Below are 12,500 nucleotides of genomic sequence, written 5' to 3'. Positions count from 1 at the left end.
GTAACTATGTGTAATTATGTGTAATTATGTGTAACTATGTGTAACTATGTGTAATTATGTGTAACTATGTGTAATTATGTGTAACTGTGTGTAATTATGTGTAATTATGTGTAACTGTGTGTAATTATGTGTAATTATGTGTAAATGTGTGTAATTATGTGTAACTGTGTGTAATTATGTGTAACTATGTGTAAATGTGTGTAATTATGTGTAACTGTGTGTAATTATGTGTAACTATGTGTAACTGTGTGTAATTATGTGTAACTGTGTGTAATTATGTGTAACTGTGTGTAATTATGTGTAACTATGTGTAACTGTGTGTAATTATGTGTAACTGTGTGTAATTATGTGTAACTGTGTGTAACTATGTGTAACTATGTGTAACTATGTGTAATTATGTGTAACTATGTGTAATTATGTGTAACTGTGTGTAATTATGTGTAATTATGTGTAAATGTGTGTAATTATGTGTAACTGTGTGTAATTATGTGTAACTATGTGTAAATGTGTGTAATTATGTGTAACTGTGTGTAATTATGTGTAACTATGTGTAACTGTGTGTAATTATGTGTAACTGTGTGTAATTATGTGTAACTGTGTGTAACTATGTGTAACTGTGTGTAACTGTGTGTAACTATGTGTAACTATGTGTAACTGTGTGTAACTGTGTGTAACTGTGTGTAATTATGTGTAATTATGTGTAATTATGTGTAACTATGTGTAACTATGTGTAATTATGTGTAACTATGTGTAATTATGTGTAACTGTGTGTAATTATGTGTAATTATGTGTAACTATGTGTAACTATGTGTAATTATGTGTAACTATGTGTAATTATGTGTAATTATGTGTAACGATGTGTAATTATGTGTAACTGTGTGTAATTATGTGTAATTATGTGTAATTATGTGTAACTATGTGTAACTATGTGTAATTATGTGTAACTATGTGTAATTATGTGTAACTGTGTGTAATTATGTGTAATTATGTGTAACTATGTGTAACTATGTGTAATTATGTGTAACTATGTGTAATTATGTGTAATTATGTGTAACTATGTGTAATTATGTGTAATTATGTGTAACTATGTGTAATTATGTGTAACTGTGTGTAATTATGTGTAATTATGTGTAATTATGTGTAACTATGTGTAACTATGTGTAATTATGTGTAATTATGTGTAACTATGTGTAATTATGTGTAACGATGTGTAATTATGTGTAACGATGTGTAATTATGTGTAACTGTGTGTAATTATGTGTAACTATGTGTAACTATGTGTAATTATGTGTAATTATGTGTAACTGTGTGTAAATATGTGTAACTATGTGTAACTGTGTGTAATTATGTGTAACTGTGTGTAATTATGTGTAACTATGTGTAACTATGTGTAACGATGTGTAATTATGTGTAAATATGTGTAATTATGTGTAATTATGTGTAACTATGTGTAACTATGTGTAATTATGTGTAATTATGTGTAACGATGTGTAACGATGTGTAATTATGTGTAACGATGTGTAACGATGTGTAATTATGTGTAACGATGTGTAATTATGTGTAACTGTGTGTAATTATGTGTAACTATGTGTAACTATGTGTAATTATGTGTAATTATGTGTAACTGTGTGTAAATATGTGTAACTATGTGTAACTGTGTGTAATTATGTGTAACTGTGTGTAATTATGTGTAATTATGTGTAATTATGTGTAACTATGTGTAACTATGTGTAATTATGTGTAACTATGTGTAACGATGTGTAATTATGTGTAAATATGTGTAATTATGTGTAAATATGTGTAATTATGTGTAATTATGTGTAACTATGTGTAATTATGTGTAACTATGTGTAATTGTGTGTAACGATGTGTAACGATGTGTAATTATGTGTAACGATGTGTAATTATGTGTCATTTTTTGCCACTGAAAATGTAAAGAAACATCTAAAAGACTTGAACTGACTCAGAACCACCCGAGGCAGATGTTAGCCCGGACGTTAGCCCGGCTGTTAGCCCGGATATTAGCACGGATGTTAGCCCAGATGTTAGCCCTGACGTTAGCCCGGCTGTTAGCCTGGATATTAGCACGGATGTTAGCCCAGATGTTAGCCCTGACGTTAGCCCGGCTGATACCCCGGCTGTTAGCCCGGATGTTAGCCTAGATGTTAGTCCGGACGTTAGCCCGGACGTTAGCCCGGCTGTTAGCCCGGATATTAGCACGGATGTTAGCCCGGATGTTAGCCCGGCTGTTAGCCCGGATATTAGCACGGATGTTAGCCCGGCTGTTAGCCCGGATATTAGCACGGATGTTAGCCCGGATGTTAGCCCGGCTGTTAGCCCGGATATTAGCACGGATGTTAGCCCGGATGTTAGCCCGGCTGTTAGCCCGGATATTAGCACGGATGTTAGCCCGGCTGTTAGCCCGGATATTAGCACGGATGTTAGCCCGGATGTTAGCTCGGCTGTTAGCCCGGATATTAGCAGGGATGTTAGCCCGGCTGTTAGCCCGGACGTTAGCCCGGATGTTAGCCCGGATGTTAGCCCGGATGTTAGCCCAGATGTTAGCACGGATGTTAGCCCGGATGTTAGCCTGGACGTTAGCACGGATGTTAGCCCGGCTGTTAGCCCGGTTGTTAGCCCGGACATTAGCCCGGACATTAGCCCTGATGTTAGCCCTGATGTTAGCCCTTATGTTAGCCTGGACTCTCGCGGCTCGTTGTGTTGTGGGTGAGTTTGGGAGTGAGACTTACTTGATGAACTGTCCCATGTCCTCGCACAGCGCCTCACAGCCGGGCCACTTGCACTCTCCATGTCCGTACAGCGGGTGAGAACCAGAGTGCTCTTCATGACTGCAACAGCAGACAAACATCAGACCATCAGACCAGATGGACACGAGACAAACATCAGACCAGATGGACACGAGACAAACATCAGACCAGATGGACATGAGACAAACATCAGACCAGATGGACACGAGAGAAATATCAGACCAGATGGACATGAGACAAACATCAGACCAGATGGACACGAGACAAACATCAGACCAGATGGACACGAGACAAACATCAGACCAGATGGACACGAGACAAACATCAGACCAGATGGACACGAGACAAACATCAGACCAGATGGACACGAGACAAACATCAGACCAGATGGACACGAGACAAACATCAGACCAGATGGACACGAGACAAACATCAGACCAGATGGACATGAGACAAACATCAGACCAGATGGACACGAGACAAACATCAGACCAGATGGACACGAGACAAACATCAGACCAGATGGACACGAGACAAACATCAGACCAGATGGACACGAGACAAACATCAGACCAGATGGACATGAGACAAACATCAGACCAGATGGACACGAGACAAACATCAGACCAGATGGACATGAGACAAACATCAGACCAGATGGACATGAGAAAAACATCAGACCAGATGGACATGAGACAAACATCAGACCAGATGGACACGAGACAAACATCAGACCAGATGGACATGAGACAAACATCAGACCAGATGGACACGAGACAAACATCAGACCAGATGGACACGAGACAAACATCAGACCAGATGGACATGAGACAAACATCAGACCAGATGGACACGAGAGAAATATCAGACCAGATGGACATGAGACAAACATCAGACCAGATGGACACGAGACAAACATCAGACCAGATGGACACGAGACAAACATCAGACCAGATGGACACGAGACAAACATCAGACCAGATGGACACGAGACAAACATCAGACCAGATGGACACGAGACAAACATCAGACCAGATGGACACGAGACAAACATCAGACCAGATGGACACGAGACAAACATCAGACCAGATGGACACGAGACAAACATCAGACCAGATGGACACGAGACAAACATCAGACCAGATGGACACGAGACAAACATCAGACCAGATGGACACGAGACAAACATCAGACCAGATGGACACGAGACAAACATCAGACCAGATGGACATGAGACAAACATCAGACCAGATGGACACGAGACAAACATCAGACCAGATGGACATGAGACAAACATCAGACCAGATGGACATGAGAAAAACATCAGACCAGATGGACATGAGACAAACATCAGACCAGATGGACACGAGACAAACATCAGACCAGATGGACATGAGACAAACATCAGACCAGATGGACATGAGACAAACATCAGACCAGATGGACACGAGACAAACATCAGACCAGATGGACACGAGACAAACATCAGACCAGATGGACATGAGACAAACATCAGACCAGATGGACACGAGACAAACATCAGACCAGATGGACACGAGACAAACATCAGACCAGATGGACACGAGACAAACATCAGACCATATGGACATGAGACAAACATCAGACCAGATGGACACGAGACAAACATCAGACCAGATGGACATGAGACAAACATCAGACCAGATGGACACGAGACAAACATCAGACCAGATGGACATGAGACAAACATCAGACCAGATGGACATGAGACAAACATCAGACCAGATGGACATGAGACAAACATCAGACCAGATGGACACGAGACAAACATCAGACCAGATGGACATGAGACAAACATCAGACAAGATGGACATGAGACAAACATCAGACCAGATGGACATGAGACAAACATCAGACCAGATGGACATGAGACAAACATCAGACCAGATGGACACGAGACAAACATCAGACCAGATGGACACGAGACAAACATCAGACCAGATGGACACGAGACAAACATCAGACCAGATGGACACGAGACAAACATCAGACCAGATGGACATGAGACAAACATCAGACCAGATGGACACGAGACAAACATCAGACCAGATGGACACGAGACAAACATCAGACCAGATGGACATGAGACAAACATCAGACAAGATGGACATGAGACAAACATCAGACCAGATGGACATGAGACAAACATCAGACCAGATGGACATGAGACAAACATCAGACCAGATGGACACGAGACAAACATCAGACCAGATGGACACGAGACAAACATCAGACCAGATGGACACGAGACAAACATCAGACCAGATGGACACGAGACAAACATCAGACCAGATGGACATGAGACAAACATCAGACCAGATGGACACGAGACAAACATCAGACCAGATGGACATGAGACAAACATCAGACCAGATGGACATGAGAAAAACATCAGACCAGATGGACATGAGACAAACATCAGACCAGATGGACACGAGACAAACATCAGACCAGATGGACATGAGACAAACATCAGACCAGATGGACACGAGACAAACATCAGACCATATGGACATGAGACAAACATCAGACCAGATGGACACGAGACAAACATCAGACCAGATGGACATGAGACAAACATCAGACCAGATGGACACGAGACAAACATCAGACCAGATGGACATGAGACAAACATCAGACCAGATGGACATGAGACAAACATCAGACCAGATGGACATGAGACAAACATCAGACCAGATGGACACGAGACAAACATCAGACCAGATGGACACGAGACAAACATCAGACCAGATGGACATGAGACAAACATCAGACAAGATGGACATGAGACAAACATCAGACCAGATGGACGTGAGACAAACATCAGACCAGATGGACACGAGACAAACATCAGACCAGATGGACATGAGACAAACATCAGACCAGATGGACATGAGACAAACATCAGACCAGATGGACACGAGACAAACATCAGACCAGATGGACATGAGACAAACATCAGACCAGATGGACATGAGACAAACATCAGACCAGATGGACACGAGACAAACATCAGACCAGATGGACATGAGACAAACATCAGACCAGATGGACATGAGACAAACATCAGACCAGATGGACACGAGACAAACATCAGACCAGATGGACATGAGACAAACATCAGACCAGATGGACATGAGACAAACATCAGACCTCACAGAGATGGACAGTTGATGTGCTTGGACTAAAGACTAAAGCTTTTAGCCGTTTGGACTTGACATGAGTTTTAAAGCCACGATGTCCGGCACAAAGTGTGACCGTTACTGACGCTCAGTTCACATCATTTTAAACTTAATTTACCAACTTGTATGTATTATTTGATTTACTTGTATTAATTGTACTTTATCAGAGTCAGAATAAGAAAAGGTTTATTTCCAAAGAACAGAATTCACAAACATAAGAACTTGTCCTGATGATTCAACATAAAACAATAAAACAATGATAAAACAGCCTGTATAAGAAAAACTGTCTTAACGTTGTCTCGTTGTGTGAATCACAAGGTTCTGCTGTAAAAGAGCAAGACTCTCAGCTGGGCTCAGTCTTTAGATAAAGGTTAATGAAAGGTAAAGCTTGTCTTTTAGCGTCTCATCGTCTCATTGTCTCTGCGTCTCAACAGAGGTTAAACTCTTTTGAAACAAACTAAACACTGTCACGTCGAGCTTGTGGATCCTGCACTTTTTGGAGGTCAAGGTAAAGAAAAGCCTGGTGTTGTCGTACATAATAGAATTAGATGGTGGTAAAAAGTGTTTTCCAGTGCGACTGATACGAGCAGAAGCTCCAGCAGCTGCACATCTGCCTCTGGTTACTGTGGTTACGCTCTGAAAAGTGAAGCGAGAAAAGGAGGCGCTCACTGGGTCAGTTACAGGAGCCAGACTGCAGCGCAATCATCTGTGCATAGTACACATCCAAACCCGGAGCTAAACCCAGAGCTAAACCCGGAGCTAAACCCCGAGCTAAACCCGGAGCTAAACCCGGAGCTAAACCCGGAACCAAACCCGGAGCTAAACCCGGAACCAAACCCGGAGCTAAACCCGGACTAGAACTCCACTGAACCACATCTGGACTGAAGTGGGCTCAGTTCCAGACGAACAGTAGCAGCTACAGCTTGATGAAGCAATTTGAGCCATTATTTGATGATTCAATCGGTCTAGAGAACGAGCACTTCCTGGTTCACTATGACATCACAAGGTAGAACAGAGTGTTTAGATCTTTGGAGAAGGAGGCGGCTTTAAAAATGCAGGATTGTTTAAATAAAGTCATGGTGATATTGTTTAAGCCGAGCACAGACGGCCCTTTAAGTGTGCGCGTGTCTGTTTCAGTAGCAGCGCTGTCATGGCCGCCGTCTGCTGCCTCAAATATATTTACATAACTTTATTTTCCAGTTTGTATTTCAGGCTGTGCGTTTGAGTGATCCGAGATGTGGATTCCCCCCAAATGCACTTCAGACGGCCCGTGGTAACAGGAACCATTTGTGCGGCAGATGGGAGCTGTTCTGCGGCCGCTCAGTGCTGCTGCCGGTGCCTGGGTCGCAGTCGGAGCGAGGGGGGGGGGCACGGAGCGAGGAGGGGGCGGGGCACGGAGGTCTGGGGTTCTGCTCGGGTTTCTGGAGCGTGCGTGGCCTAAGCGCAGACAGCCGACATGACAAAGCGCTGGCAACCGCACAAACGGCACATCAGCAACGCATTAGCTTAGCAGGCTAGCTCCCGGATGCTAACCGCTGCATCATGGGCTTTTTCTGGGAGTTGAGCGTGACAGATGTTCTCAGCGAGTATCACTGAGCGTCTGGACGGTTATTGGGGTCAAATGGTTAAGTTTGTGCTTTTTTAAATGTTGGATTGTTTCTGTCTCTTCTTTAAATGCCCCTGAAAATATTATAATAAACGACATTTTAAAATACTGAAGCAGCACAATGTGTTTATTATGTATTAACCTTTATTTAACCAGGTAAAAAAGAAGAAGGTTGAAGAAGGTTCTCTTCAAAGAACCAGCTCATTTCAATTCAGTTTGGAAAGCGTTCCAAGCTGTGGGAGCAGCATAAGAGAATACCCAGATCAGTCTGCACTTGATGAACAAACTAAACTTATTTTTTATTTTTTTGTGCCCACCACCTCTTATGTTTATTTTATATTTACATTACATACATTTAGATATACAATTGTCCTACCTCAAGCACATGAAACAGATGGACGAGTGAGACGGAAGACAGACAAACAGTGGGACAGGACGATGACAGAACTGATTGAGTAGAAAGGTCATGATCGGGTTATGGGAAAAGGCTTTGGAGACAAGAACAAACTAAACGTATTTACGATCAGCGACAAGAGAACGTCAGAAGGGATTATCGTATCTCTCTCTATATGTATTGTATTTGTATGTATATGTATGTATATGTATGTATATGTATTGTATTTGTATTGTATATGTATGTACATGTATTGTATTTGTATTGTATTTGTATTGTATATGTATGTATATATATGTATATGTATGGTGATGGTGAAGTGTGTTGCTCACTGGCTGCTGGGCGGGTGGCTGCTTTTGCTGTACAGGCTGATCTGCTCGTCTGCACTGTCGGCTTTAGTGAAGGACGAGATCCACTCGAACAGTCGGGCTCTGGAAGAACAAACGTCATCACTGTAGAGGAGACGTGAAAGGAACCGTCCTGATGTAAGATCGGATTATCATTTAAAGTTCATGTCACTGAGGACTAAATATGAAATGATGCAGAAAAGATGGAGCACAGATACGAGAAGAACTACAAAACGAAACATTTGATACATCTTCACATTGGTAGAAGTGAGAAGAGTTAAATGATGTTAAAGCCATTCAAAGTTCCTCTTGTAGATGTACTTGAGTGAGTGTGAGTGAGTGCTATCCACCTCCTCGAGTGGTGGTACCTGTCCTGTCTCTTGGGCGTGTGGCTCTGCCCGTTGGCCAGCCCGTGCAGGGGCAGGTGGACGCTGGGGGTTTTGGGGAAGGCTGAGGTAGTGTTGGAGCTGGAGGTGCTCAGGTCCAGCCCCTCGGCCTGTTTCAGGGACTCCTCAGAGCTCTGGACGCCGGACACTTCCTTCCAGAGCTGCTGCAGGTCCGACGGGCACATGGCTGTAACCAGAGGCAACGGGGTCAAGAACACGAGAAGGACTGAGACTGAGAGGGACGGGAGGACAGACTGAGAGGGACAGGAGGACAGACTGAGAGGGACGGGAGGACAGACTGAGAGGGACGGGAGGACAGACTGAGAGGGACAGGAGGACAGACTGAGAGGGACGGGAGGACAGACTGAGAGGGACAGGAGGACAGACTGAGAGGGACGGGAGGACAGACTGAGAGGGACGGGAGGACAGACTGAGAGGGACGGGAGGACAGACTGAGAGGGACGGGAGGACAAACTGAGAGGGACAGGAGGACAGACTGAGAGGGACGGGAGGACAGACTGAGAGGGACGGGAGGACAGACTGAGAGGGACGGGAGGACAGACTGAGAGGGACAGGAGGACAGACTGAGGACAGACTGAGAGGGACGGGAGGACAGACTGAGGACAGACTGAGAGGTGGAGATGGTGTTGTGCTTGTGTTTTTAGGCCTGTTCCATTTTAGTTGGAATATTAAGAGTTTAGGATCTGATTACGAGACAATTTTAAATGAAATATCAGAACGCGAAATCCACAAATGTTCAAGCAGATCAAGGGTTGAATCTTGTTGGTCGTGATGTTGACTTGGGAGTGATTTGCTTTAGTCCTGGTCCGGTCTCGTTCTCCACAAAATACCCAAAATGACCCTTGACCTCCACAAAAACCATAAACATTCTCCACTCCAGACGTTCTTTCAGCAGCTCTAACCTCACGTTCTTCTCCACATTCAGTTCATTCTCTCAAGTCCAAACATCATCTTAAGAACATGAACATTTGTTGTTTCTTCTCTCTATAGTTGTTTCTTCTCTCACTATAGTTGTTTCTTCTCTCTCTATAGTTGTTTCTTCTCTCACTATAGTTGTTTCTTCTCTCTCTATAGTTGTTTCTTCTCTCACTATAGTTGTTTCTTCTCTCTCTATAGTTGTTTCTTCTCTCTCTATAGTTGTTTCTTCTCTCTCTATAGTTGTTTCTTCTCTCACTATAGTTGTTTCTTCTCTCTCTATAGTTGTTTCTTCTCTCACTATAGTTGTTTCTTCTCTCTCTATAGTTGTTTCTTCTCTCACTATAGTTGTTTCTTCTCTCTCTATAGTTGTTTCTTCTCTCACTATAGTTGTGTCTTCTCTCTATAGTTGTTTCTTCTCTCACTATAGTTGTTTCTTCTCTCTCTATAGTTGTTTCTTCTCTCACTATAGTTGTTTCTTCTCTCTCTATAGTTGTTTCTTCTCTCTATAGTTGTTTCTTCTCTCACTATAGTTGTGTCTTCTCTCTCTATAGTTGTTTCTTCTCTCACTATAGTTGTGTCTTCTCTCTCTATAGTTGTTTCTTCTCTCACTATAGTTGTTTCTTCTCTCTCTATAGTTGTTTCTTCTCTCACTATAGTTGTGTCTTCTCTCTATAGTTGTTTCTTCTCTCACTATAGTTGTTTCTTCTCTCTCTATAGTTGTTTCTTCTCTCACTATAGTTGTTTCTTCTCTCTCTATAGTTGTTTCTTCTCTCTATAGTTGTTTCTTCTCTCACTATAGTTGTGTCTTCTCTCTCTATAGTTGTTTCTTCTCTCACTATAGTTGTTTCTTCTCTCTCTATAGTTGTTTCTTCTCTCTCTATAGTTGTTTCTTCTCTCTCTATAGTTGTTTCTTCTCTCTCTATAGTTGTTTCTTCTCTCACTATAGTTGTTTCTTCTCTCTCTATAGTTGTTTCTTCTCTCACTATAGTTGTGTCTTCTCTCTCTATAGTTGTTTCTTCTCTCACTATAGTTGTTTCTTCTCTCTCTATAGTTGTTTCTTCTCTCTCTATAGTTGTTTCTTCTCTCTCTATAGTTGTTTCTTCTCTCACTATAGTTGTGTCTTCTCTCTATAGTTGTTTCTTCTCTCACTATAGTTGTGTCTTCTCTCTATAGTTGTTTCTTCTCTCACTATAGTTGTTTCTTCTCTCTCTATAGTTGTTTCTTCTCTCACTATAGTTGTTTCTTCTCTCTCTATAGTTGTTTCTTCTCTCACTAGAGTTGTTTCTTCTGTCACTATAGTTGTTTCTTCTCTCACTATAGTTGTTTCTTCTCTCTCTATAGTTGTTTCTTCTCTCTCTATAGTTGTTTCTTCTCTCTCTATAGTTGTTTCTTCTCTCACTATAGTTGTGTCTTCTCTCTATAGTTGTTTCTTCTCTCACTATAGTTGTTTCTTCTCTCTCTATAGTTGTTTCTTCTCTCTCTATAGTTGTTTCTTCTCTCACTATAGTTGTGTCTTCTCTCTATAGTTGTTTCTTCTCTATAGTTGTTTCTTCTCTCACTATAGTTGTTTCTTCTGTCACTATAGTTGTTTCTTCTCTCTCTATAGTTGTTTCTTCTCTCACTAGAGTTGTTTCTTCTGTCACTAGAGTTGTTTCTTCTCTCTATAGTTGTTTCTTCTCTATAGTTGTTTCTTCTCTCACTATAGTTGTTTCTTCTGTCACTATAGTTGTTTCTTCTCTCTATAGTTGTTTCTTCTCTGGGCCCTTCACACACCAGGGTTCACAGACCTTCCAGTAATCTAAATATTATGTCTGTTTTGTCTGCGTTCCTGGGCCGTCCCGCCAAAATAAAAGCCTTCTCTGAGGAGGGAGAATGTGTCGGGTGCTCGTGCCACATGTGTGTTATTCTTCCAGAAGAAGGAGAAAGAGCGCAGTGTTCCAGAGATGCTGCGATAAAGCTTTTCCTGCTTTTACTTTCTCACATTTGAACAGAGGAAAAACAGCAGATGTTCTTTCTTCTGCCGCCACACGTGCCCTGGGCTGCTGGAGGGAGACGTGGCTGCCACTTTGTGCCGCTCGGATAAAGGCGGAGAATAGTGTAGTCAAGAATATTGGAATAAACTATATTTGAGCTTTTTAAACGGATTGTTTCACTTGCTTGAAAGAATCGATACAAATACATGTTACAAATATGTTCTAAATTGTGAATAAACTTGTTCAAACTGAAAGTGTTAGAATTCCATTCACTGGTTTTATCTCTGAAACATAAGTCAGAAAAACATGACTTCTGTTTTGAAGAATCATATGTTTCATCTGCACTTTTCTCTTGGATAATGTTTCATGTTGTATTTGTTATTTTTGTCTCTGGTTTATGAACAAATGCTGTTCATTTGAAACTGAACGTTGCAGAAATTCATACATTTCAGAACATTTGTCATAAACTTTATTAAACGTTGTGTTTGTTCTTTTGTCCAGCGTCAGTGGAATACACACACACACACACTAATACTACACACACACACACACACTAATACTACACACACACACACACACTAATACTACACACACACACACACACACTAATACTACACACACACACACACACTAATACTACACACACACACACACACACACTAATACTACACACACACACACACACACTAATACTACACACACACACACACACTAATACTACACACACACACACACTAATACTACACACACACACACACACACACTAATACTACACACACACACACACACACACACACTAATACTACACACACACACACACACACTAATACTACACACACACACACACACACTAATACTACACACAC

The 12,500-nt window shown here is 41.8% G+C and overlaps 1 protein-coding gene across 1 annotated transcript in view; it reads right to left on the bottom strand.

Moving 5' to 3' along the window:
- Nucleotides 1-12,500, bottom strand: part of LOC140372561 (forkhead box protein P4-like) — a gene marked incomplete at its 3' end in the record, with an annotated part of 92,554 nt that overhangs the window by 3,637 nt on the left and 76,417 nt on the right. Inside the window, exons 6-8 of the mRNA XM_072459694.1 lie at nt 8,705-8,909; nt 8,322-8,420; nt 2,751-2,849 (exon numbers count right to left, since the gene is read on the bottom strand). Of these exons, the coding sequence (XP_072315795.1) occupies nt 2,751-2,849; nt 8,322-8,420; nt 8,705-8,909 (403 nt within the window). The remainder of the gene's footprint in view (nt 1-2,750; nt 2,850-8,321; nt 8,421-8,704; nt 8,910-12,500) is intronic.

Source organism: Eucyclogobius newberryi, unplaced genomic scaffold, assembly GCF_026437365.1.
Source record: "Eucyclogobius newberryi isolate DKJ021-1_F unplaced genomic scaffold, fEucNew1.0.hap1 SCAF_253, whole genome shotgun sequence".
In the NCBI taxonomy this organism is placed as follows: Eukaryota; Metazoa; Chordata; class Actinopteri; order Gobiiformes; family Gobiidae; genus Eucyclogobius; species Eucyclogobius newberryi.
Note: the sequence above shows the minus strand (reverse complement) of the source record. Positions and strands in the feature narration are given on the sequence as shown.